The 10,535-nt window shown below is 42.1% G+C and overlaps 2 protein-coding genes across 3 annotated transcripts; one reads left to right on the top strand and one right to left on the bottom strand.

Moving 5' to 3' along the window:
* Positions 1-8,948: 8,948 nt before the first annotated feature.
* LOC102501726 (60S acidic ribosomal protein P1) lies at positions 8,949-9,278 on the bottom strand. 2 transcript variants are annotated; one of them, XM_006157202.1, is made up of 2 exons: positions 9,207-9,278; positions 8,949-9,146 (listed from the first exon to the last, which is right to left on the bottom strand). In XM_006157202.1, exons 1-2 carry the CDS (start codon positions 9,276-9,278, stop codon positions 8,949-8,951), a joined length of 270 nt encoding a protein of 89 aa, XP_006157264.1. The 2 variants fall into 2 exon arrangements, with proteins under 2 accessions (XP_006157264.1, XP_006157263.1); XM_006157201.1 differs by having other exon boundaries at positions 8,949-9,278.
* A 169-nt stretch (positions 9,279-9,447) lies between these two features.
* Positions 9,448-9,885, top strand: LOC102501305 (60S ribosomal protein L26). Its single transcript, XM_006157200.1, has one exon. It carries the CDS (start codon positions 9,448-9,450, stop codon positions 9,883-9,885), a length of 438 nt encoding a protein of 145 aa, XP_006157262.1.
* Positions 9,886-10,535: the final 650 nt, after the last annotated feature.

Here is a 10,535-nt window from a genome sequence, read left to right as displayed (position 1 = left end):
TGCTGATTCTTCAGGCTTGGGCTCTATTTTCATATACTTTAGCACATCTAAGCCTGACTGTGGTTTTCCTTTAGTTGCCTCTATTTTCTACCAGATTAACCCAACCTTTATGAGGTATGAGGAGAATATAGAGTGTTCTGGAAAAAAGATAAAAATAAATGCTCTGAAGAAGCTGTATCCATCAGCCAAACTTTCATGAGGTTGTTTCTAGCTCAGGGAGACTTACCAGCCATGTTTATTTATTGAGTCCCTACCGGTTCTTTTCATTGTAAGTCACTTTTATTGAGTCTAGCTGGCAGGTGACAACTTTAATCCGTTAAGCTTTACTTGCAAAGTCTGCAACATTTGCTTTGCTTTGCCTTTCCTTGTCCTGAGTAGGAGGAAGATGGACACAGGTTAGGCCTGTTTTCTCTGCTTGGTGATTCTATCAGGTGGAATGAACATTTCTATACAGAAAATCGTATCTCTGCCATCGGGGAAAAGAACTACTTAGAGGCAATATGCTGTCATTGGACTTATTTTTTTAAGGTTATTTTAAAATGTCTTTAATTGCTAGAGGACACATGCACTCACCAGAGGGAGATGGAGAGACAGAGCGAGAGAGAGAAAAAGCAACCCCCCTGGGAGTGGTCATACCACGATACCGTCTCCTCTATTTTTCCATCTTGTTGGGATTTTGGCTATGTACACAAAAATATACTCTATAGTAAAAAAATTCTCTAAAAATAAATAAATAAATAAATACATACATACATACATACATACATACATAAATGTAAAAATAACAATACCTGAAAACAGAGGGCTCATTGGATGAGTTTCTAAGAAATCTGAAAATTTTGAAAGATGTTCATCAACAGATAAATAGGTTTAAAGAAATAAATATATATAGTATATATGTATATATTACACAATGGGATATTATTTAGCCATTTAAAAAACTACAAAATAAGGACCAGCAGATGGTCTAATGGTTATATCACTGGACTCCCATGAAGTCAACCATGGCTTGAGTTCTGGACCAGGCAGCTTAAACCTCAGGCCAGGCACATGTGTGTGCATGCCCAAAATCCTGAGAGGAGAATGGAGGAGAAGAGATTGTGGCATGGCCATTCCCCCCCTGGGAGGGGGGTGATTTCTCACTTTCTGTCTCTCTGTCTCTCTCTGACTCTCCAACAAGCACACATACCCTATAGCAAAAATCTCTCTCTAAAATAAATATTCCTGTCATTTGTGGCAATATGGACAAATCTTAAGATCACTATGTTAAGGGGAAAAAGCCAGGTCCAGAAAGACAAATACTCATGACCTCATTCATTATGGAATCTTAGAAACAGTTGATTTTACAGAAGCAGAGAGCAGAATGGTAGTTACCAGAGCAGGGAAGGATAGCTGGGAACGGGGCCTGGAGAGAGATTGGTCAAAGGTACAAGGTTACAGGTAGGAGGAACAAGTTGTAGTGTTCTATTGCATAGTAGGGTGAATATAGTTAACATTCACATCTTGCGTATTTCAAAATAGAGAGAAAGGGTTTCAAGGGGCTAGCTCAGTCCTAGGGGTTATGTGAGCTGGATCCCATGTGGCTGACTGCACAGTTTGAGTCCCAGAATGGCAACTTGAGAAACACATCAAGCATGTATGTGTGCATGCCCAAAATCCTGAAAGGAGGGAGAAATGGAGAAGGGATGGCAGCATGACCTGCACCATGGGTGTGGGGGGGAGTTGGTTTCTTGTTTTCCCTCTCTCTCTCTCTCTTCTCTCTCTCTCCCTAGCAGGTACATGTGCCCTCTGGCAGATTAAAAAGGAAAAAAAAAGAATTTTTAATATTCTTGCTACAAAGAAATGAGATATGTTTGAAGCAATGGATATGATACTCTAAATTTATGATTACACACTGTATACTATATTGAAGTATTACATGATACCCCCAAATTAGGGATAATTATTATGCATCAATTTAAAAACAGGAATAAAAAATAAATAAAATACAACATCAATAAAATGTTGAAATAAAGGCATAAACTTGTTACATCAACATGGGGAACTGTCACTTTCTTTAGGGTAATAGTAAGTTATTTCCTACCTGTTTAAAATAAGTTATACATGAGGTCATCCTTTGCTGTTTGTTTGTTTTTATTTTTTTCATTTATTTATTTATTTATTTATTTATTTATTTTTGGAGAGGTTTTCGCTATAGGGCGTGTGCGCTCGCCAGACAGACAGAGAGAGACATAGAGACAGAAAGCGAGAAATCACCCCCAGGGGGGATGGTTACGCCGCAATCCCTTCTCCTCCCTTCTCCTCTCGGGATCTTGGGCATGCACGCACACGCGCCCGGCGTGAGTTTTAAGCCACCAGGTCCAGGACGCAAACTGCAGTCAACTACGTGGGAGTCCAGCGACATAGCCATTACGCTGACTGCTGGTTCCTTTTTGTTTGTTTGTTTGTTTGTTTGTTTTTAAATTTGTCAGAGGGTGCATGCACTCACGAGAGAGAGAAAGAGAGAAGTGAGAAAGTACCCCCTATTGGGGATGGTCATGCTGTAATCCCTTCTACCCCATTCTTTTAAGATTTCAGGCAAGCACACACATCACTCAGTATGTTTTTCAAGCTGCTGGGTCTGGGACTCTTAACTGTCCAGTTCTCATGTAGGATCCAGCCATCTTAACCACCATGCCACCTACTGGCCCCAAGGCCTGCTGGCCCTTTTTAAAGACATAATGGAAGGAAAAAGGTGAAATATAAATTCTTCCTATTCTCCCTCTGCCTGATCCTAGGTATGCACAGCATAGCCCATGTGTGCATGCTCACACACAGAGTATGTCACCTATCAGATGACACTGAGGAACTGGGACATGGTTAGCTCCTGTAGGACCAGAAATTTGGTCTTATCTAGGAGAGGCAGGAAACTCTCCCTGGTAGTGCTCCACTATGACCTGCCAACAGGTGATAAGAGTCCTTAAGAGTCTTCTCAGAGTTTGCTATTACTTAGGAACATGTAACAGACAGAAAGAGGCCATTAGCTGGTCTTTGTTCTTCAAGAACAAGACTGCAGGCCCCTAAACAAGTACAATGAAGTCTTACTGAGATCTTGTTTGGGAACTGTGCCGAGATTCCAACAACATCTTGTCTAGCTTCAATGAACATTTTAAATACAAAAGAATAGACAGTGAGAAGGCTGCATCCTCCCCTCTCTTTCTCAAGTAAACCAGAAGCTATGCTGAGAACTTTACCTAAGCTTTTCCTCTGCTTGAAAGCTCTGAGGCTGGAGATTTTCCATGTGAGGGATTTTACTCAACAGTTCTGTCTGCTTCTCTCTTTAAAAAGGAAACAAACAAACAAACAAACAAACAAAAAAAACCACACAAACCACAAAAAACAAAAACCTCCCACAACTAAGGACCTAACTCATTCTTCCTACTGCTTGCAACCTGCTTGTAGGAGCCTAAATGAGGCCCTTATGTAGGGTTGGATGACATCGAGTCTCCCTAACCCTCTCTTTCACTCCACTTTTTCTCCCTGGGAAGCAGAAGATAAATTCTGAGAATAGAAATAAATAGAAACCTGCCTGATGATCAGAGAATGTCACTTTGCTCATTATCAGTTAAGAACTTGCCTTTACTAAGAAACTGAGTTGCCTGCCCTGTAGGATAGAGGCTAGCTGCTGTATAGAGGGAGCTGGATCACACGTAGTTGACCTTGGTCTGACTCCCAGCCCCAGAAGCTTAAAAAACACACCAAGCTCATGTGCACTCATGCTGAAGAGCCAAAATAGGAAGGAGGAATGGAAGAAAGGGGATTGCCTTGTGACCAGGCCCCATTGTAGAGAGCTAGCTTTCTCTCTCTCTCTCTCCCTCTCCCTCTCTTTAGCACACACAAACACCTTCTAGCATTAAATAAATTTTAAAAAGGATAGAAATTAAGGTTTACCATGTTCCTCAATATAGCATGGTCCATAAACCTTAGCTAAGGCGTTCTAAATAGAATTAGCTTCAGGTAAGATATTTTAATAACACCACATGAATCAGATAGAGGATCAAGTCATCTGACCCTGTAATATGCTGTAATCTTTCATAGTAAGAAGTAGAGTCAGAAAGGCTGAATAATTTATCTAGATAAAAAAGAGGTGAAGCTGCAGTTAAAAACCTAAGTGTGAAGGCTGGCAGGTAGTGTGGTGGTTAAGGGTGGTGGACTCCCACATGGCCGACTGCAGTTTAAGTCCCGGACCTGGCAGTTTGCTGTCTCACTTTCTCTCTCTCTCTCTGGCCCTCTATAAAATAAATAAATAAATAAAGTTAAATAAAATAATTCTTAAAAAAAATCCTAATTGTATATTAAACTGGTAGCATACTCTACAATTTTTGGACATATTTTGTTATATTTCTGCACTTCCAGGAATGTGGGAGGACAGTTACTATTATAACTAAGTTTGCATTTAATAGATGATGGAAATTGAAGCCCATAGAAATGAATTCACCTGCCTCGGATCAAATAGACAATTAGACCCATTTGAGCTTATTTTATTTTATTTTATTTTATTTTATTTATTTTTTTGGAGAGGTTTTCACTATAGGGAGCGTGCGCTCACCAGAGAGAGAGAGAGATAGAGAGACAGAAGGCGAGAAATCACCCCCCACGGGGGATCGTTACGCCGCAATCCCTTCTCCTCCATTCTCTTCTTGGGATCTTGGGCCTGCACGCACACGCACCCAGCGTGAGTTTTAAGCCACCGGGTCCAGTACGCGAACCGTAGTCGACTACGGAAGACGTTGAAGTTGGAGTCAGGATACATAGCCATTACGCTAACTGCTGGTTCCTTCTTTTATTTTTTATGGCTTCAGTGATTCAACTTCTCCAACTGGAAAACTATATTGCTATTGACACGGACCATTTCCTCACCTCAGAACCAGGAACACAGTGGTCCCGCCACACGACTCAGACCCATCCCCATCCTGAGAGTAAACAGAACTGTTAGCATTTTCTCCACTCTACTGGAGGTGCCATGGCCTTCAGAGGTCTTTTCCTTGGGGCCTTTCCTTGTACCATTCCATGCTGAGTCAGTTGCTATCTGAAGAGTCTTCAGTAAGGAAAGTGGCCTACCATCCCCAGGCTTGTTGAGGGACAGAGGAAAAGTAGCATGTTGATGCTTTTCCCCTACCTCTATACATCTTTTGTTTTTACAGTCTGGCTTTCCCCCTGCCTAGGATGTCAGGACAATGATGGCTGAGACCAATCGGAGTTCTTGAGTCCAGAGGGGAGAGAACAAACTTGGCCTCAGTAATCAGAAGAGTTATCCTAGGCCACCCCAATCTGAGTGATGTCTTCCTGGACTTTGCCCAGGCTCGGGGGAATGAGTTGGGGCAGTGCCCTGAGTTCAGGCTTAGCCAGTTTGCTTGGGCGCTGAGGTCTAGGAAGGATTCTGGTGAATCTTCCGTGAGAACATGATTGCCTTAGGACCCTTTTCTCTTTCCTTTCTTGGCCTCTTATTCTCTTCTCCACTCAGTAATCAATACCTTGAGCTCTGGGATCTTGTAATGTATTTTTCGTTGCTCAAAAAGAGAGAATTCTATGTAATATAAACTTCATGAGATTGTCCTTCTATGGCTATCTGTATTTTATTTGACGAAAAAAGTAGTTAAGACCATTAATGACTATTAGGCTGGGCTAGGTTATGTTGAAGTAAGAAATACACCTCCAAAATTCAATAGCTAAGCATAAAAAAGCTTTAGTCTCACCCACATCATAGTTTGATGCACGTCAAGAGGCTTTCCTGTTTGGCTCTTCTCCAGAAGATATTCAGGTAGTGGGACTGCTTCAACTTGCAGTAGTATCATCAGAGTCCTTTGTTTCTAGAAGTTCAGATGAGAAAACAGGTGGGGACAACACATTGCTCTGTCTCAAACATAAAGTATTTAATATGACACCTACTGAATGTTTACTTAACTCCCATCGATGAACATTAAGTTAGATAACCATACCTATGTTAGGGGGCACTGACTTTTTTCTACTATAATGATTGCTATTTTATAAGCAACAACGGTGTTCTTTGTTGGTTTTACATTTTAACATTCCACAAAAGAAGAATGTGGGAGATAGACCATTTGGGCTTGAATTCTGGGTCTATTACCAATTTCTAGATGTGTGATCTTGAGCCAATTTATTCACTCCTCTCACCGCCTCAGTTACTTCATGCATGAGATAGTATTATCTGGGTCCAGATGGTGATGTAGTGGTAACATGACTGGACACACTTGAGAAATGTCCTTAGTTTCATACCAGGACCTCCTTGAACATGCCAGGCACATGTGTGTACACCTGTGCACTAGACTGGCTGAAGACTGGTGGCAGAGTGCAGCATGACAGACCCTGTTGGGGATGCCTGTCTCTCTGTCTCTATCTCTTTCTCTGTAGCTTTCTTTCATGAAAGACATAAACAAAAAAATAAAATAAAATAATACATACTTGTAGGGCTATGACAACTGAATGATTTAGTTAATACATATAAAAAAAGAGTGAGGGCAGTGTCTGGAACATTCCACTAAATAAGTGGAAATGATTATTTTCACTATTTTGCTGATAAAAAGCCTGAGAATTAGATTCCCCAGTGTCTGTGAACAAGATAAGGTTGGGCTACACAATCAATGTGACTCATCAAATCAGCAATTTCATCATTTTTATCTTTCATAGAAATCCAGAGAAAGCATACTTGTTAAGTGTGTTTGATGCTGTGCTAGTCACTACATGTATTTTCTCAGTTATTTCTTCTGAAAAAGAGAACTGAAACTCAGAGAAACAAACTAATATGCTCTGTATTGAGAAGCTCGTGGGATTTAACCATATTCATTCTATTTTGAAAATTGTATTTCACTCTTGAATTTTAAATAAAAATCTTGCTGGTGGAAAATACTGTCATCTTAGGAGAAATATATTCTAAGACATTCCACTAAGCAGTCTCCTCATTCCAGCAATTCTAAAATGAATGTCTGTTCCTGCCATCCTAGGCCTCTTCAAAGCTCAGATCAAAATGGAGAATTTTCCCTCTATCCCTGCAAATGTGAAGATTATGTATTCCCAGTTCCCCAAATGCCATCACAGATAGCCTTTTTAGAAAGCAAACCATGGCATCCCAGAACGAAGGTAAGCAGACTGCCTTCAGCTCCTTTAGGGTGTCAGGGGAGAAGATTTAAGGCCCTGCCTCACTGTGCCCACAAACCAGTCACAATCTCACATCTCTTTCCACGAGTCAACTTTGCAAGTGTGCTTTTCCATACAGATGGAAAAAGAAGTTCTGACAGCGGGTATCCCTTAGACACAGGGAAGTAGGAAGGGGACAATGAGCCTAACATGGGCTTATGAGACCCAATTTGGAAACTGGATGAGAGAAGGTAGGAGTCACAATGGCACTTCCAAGGCCATTTTTCTAAGATCCTGAGCAAATTCTTGCTTCTACATCTTTTGCATTTATTGTAAGGTACTCCTGAAGATACCTTGTCTTTGGTCTCATGGCCTTCTAAGAAATCTCCATTTTTAGGGTCTTTGCAGCCAGAAAGAGGATGCAACACCACTTAACCACTATGACCTAAAAGTCTGGCATCTTGGGAATTTTCTCAGCCTGACCCCAGCCATTTGAGATTTCCATAGGCACTTACTTCTTAGTTATAGGACATTTGGGAGTTGTTAGTTATATTGCTGCATAACAAACTGTTAGTTATATTGCTATATAACCAATTACCCTAAAAGTTAGTGGCTTCAAACAACAAATTCACTATCTCACAGTTTACGTGGGTTGAGATTTCAGGAGTAGCTTAGCCGAATGGCTGCTCTGGCCTGGTATCCTCATAGGACTACAATGAAGATGTTCATTGGGCAGGGGGACCAACAGTTGGTGTAATGGCTATGTCACTTGACTCCCATGTAGTGAACCACGGTTTAAGTCCCAGAACCGGTGGCTTGAACTCACACCAAGAACGTGTGCATGCATGCACAAGATCCTAAGAGGAGAATGAAGGAGAAGGGATTGAGGCATGGCCATCCCCCTTGTGGGTTGATTTCTCACTTTCTGTCTCTCTCTGTCTTTCTGGTGAGCATACTCACCCTGTAGCAAAAACTTCTCAAAAAAAAAAAAAAAAAAAAAAAAAAAAAAAAAAAAAAGGATGTTCATTGGGCTATATTCACCCAGGTGATTGAGTGGAGTTGGAGGATCTGCTTCTAAGATGGCTCCCTCACCTGACTGGAAAGTCAACACTGGCTTTTGGTAGGAGTCCTTAGTTCATTGCCATTTGGATTTTGTTTTTGCCACAGGATGCATGGTCTTGCCAGAGAAAGGGAAAGTAAGAAATCACCCACAAGATGACCATGTCACAATCCCTTCTCCTCCATTCCCTCTTAGGAGTTGGGGCAGGCATGCACATGTACATGGCATGATTTCCAAACTCCTGGGTCCAGGACTTGGACTACAGTTGGCCATGTAGGAATCCAGCACTTTAACTATCATACCACCTGCTGGTCCCAGCCATTTGGATGTTAATTTTTTTTTTCTTAGTTTATGATAGAGCATGTGTGTGTGCATGTGAGAATGAAGAGAGAGAGACAGAGAGAGATGAGCACCTTCCTCACTGTCTGGTCACACCATAAGCCCCTTCCTCTATTCCCCCATTCCATCAGATGTAGGGAACTTGCACATGGTCCTGGTATGTTTCAGGAAGACTGGGCTGGGGATTCAAACTGTAGTCACCATGTGGGATTCAGCTTCTCTTAAGTAATGCATTATCACTGACCATGAACTTAGCCCTTTTTTCAGAAAAGCTGCTTGAGAGGTTTTGCAAGGGTTGCTGGTGGTGAAATCCAGTGCCATCCATTCGTTGGTTTGGCGTTTTTTTGTTTGTTTGTTCGTTTTTTGTTTTTTAGCAAAGAGTTCAGCTTTTTATTGAATACATTACAAAAGAGATTTAGTCAAAAAGATCGAAGCCTATGTCATCATTCGATTCTTCAGATTTTTCTTTCTGTGCTCCTACTTTCTTCTCTTCAGCTGGGGCTGCAGCAGCTGTGGGGGCTGGACCTCTAGCAGGTGCAGCCCCAGCTGCTGGTGCAGGTTCATCTGCCCCTATGCTGCAGATGAGGCTCCCGATGTTGACATTGGCCAGGGCCTTCGCAAACAAGCCAGGCTGGAAAGGTTCCACATTTACACTAGCTGCTTTAGTGAGGGCATTGATCTTATCCTCGTCGTCGTGAAGGATGAAGGCTGAGTAGATGCAGGTGAGCTTGGAAACGGAAGCCATGGTGAGGACAGGCGCGGAGTGGGTACTTCCAGACACGGTGCCAGTCGCCGGATGAAGTGAGGGCCTCACCCCAACGTGGCCTTAGCTTCCTTGGAAGAACTGAGCACCTTGGCGGCAGCGGAGCAAAGGGCAGTTTGGTGGCTTTTGACCCTTAGGCCCCTGAGCCCAAATGAAGTACAATCCTTTTGTGACTTCTGACCAAAATAAGAACCATAAAAGCCATTTCAGTGCACCTTCCCACATCCGCAGGAAGATTATGAATTCCCCCCTTTCCAAAGAGCTGATGCAGAAGTACAATGTGCGATCTATGCCCATCCGAAAGAATAATGGAGTTCAGGTTGTGCGAGGACACTATGAAGGTCAGGAAATTGGCAAAGCAGTCCAAGTTTACAGGAAGAAATACGTCATCTATACTGAGCGGGTGCAGTGGGAAAAGGCTAGTGGCACAACTGTTCATGTGGGCATTCCCCCCAGCAAGGTGGTTATCACTAGACTGAAACTGAACAAAGACCACAAAAAGATCCTTCAACAGAAAGCCAAGTCTCTCCAAGTAGGAAAGGAAAAGGGCAAATATAAGGAAAAAACAATTGAGAAGATGCAGGAGTAAAATAATCTTATATACAGATCTTATTAAAAACTGCTAAAAATGAGGGACCTATTTTTTTTTCTTAGTTTATGATAGAGCATGTATGTGTGCATGTGAGAATGAAGAGAGAGAGAGAGAGATGAGATGAGCACCCTCCTCACCGTCTGGTCACACCATAAGCCCCTTCTTCTATTCCCCCATTCCATCAGATGTAGGGAACTTGCACATGGTCCTGGTATGTTTCAGGAAGACTGGGCTGGGGATTCAAACTGTAGTCACCATGTGGGATTCAGCTTCTCTTAAGTAATGCATTATCACTGACCATGAACTTAGCCCTTTTTTCAGAAAAGCTGCTTGAGAGGTTTTGCAAGGGTTGCTGGTGGTGAAATCCAGTGCCATCCATTCGTTGGTTTGGCGTTTTTTTGTTTGTTTGTTTGTTTGTTTGTTTTTAGCAAAGAGTTCAGCTTTTTATTGAATACATTACAAAAGAGATTTAGTCAAAAAGATCGAAGCCCATGTCATCATTCGATTCTTCAGATTTTTCTTTCTGTGCTCCTACTTTCTTCTCTTCAGCTGGGGCTGCAGCAGCTGTGGGGGCTGGACTTCCAGCAGGTGCAGCCCCAGCTGCTGGTGCAGGTTCATCTGCCCCTACGCTGCAGATGAGGCTCCCG

Source organism: Tupaia chinensis, unplaced genomic scaffold, assembly GCF_000334495.1.
Source record: "Tupaia chinensis unplaced genomic scaffold, TupChi_1.0 Scaffold000532_1, whole genome shotgun sequence".
NCBI lineage: Eukaryota > Metazoa > Chordata > Mammalia > Scandentia > Tupaiidae > Tupaia > Tupaia belangeri.
The sequence above is the reverse complement of the archived record's forward strand: the minus strand, read 5'-3'. Positions and strand labels throughout refer to the sequence as shown.

Bases quoted from the DNA above. Each gene is read 5' to 3' on its own strand.
- LOC102501726 (XM_006157201.1), bottom strand. From the start codon at position 9,278: ATGGCTTCCGTTTCCAAGCTCACCTGCATCTACTCAGCCTTCATCCTT.
- LOC102501305 (XM_006157200.1), top strand. From the start codon at position 9,448: ATGAAGTACAATCCTTTTGTGACTTCTGACCAAAATAAGAACCATAAA.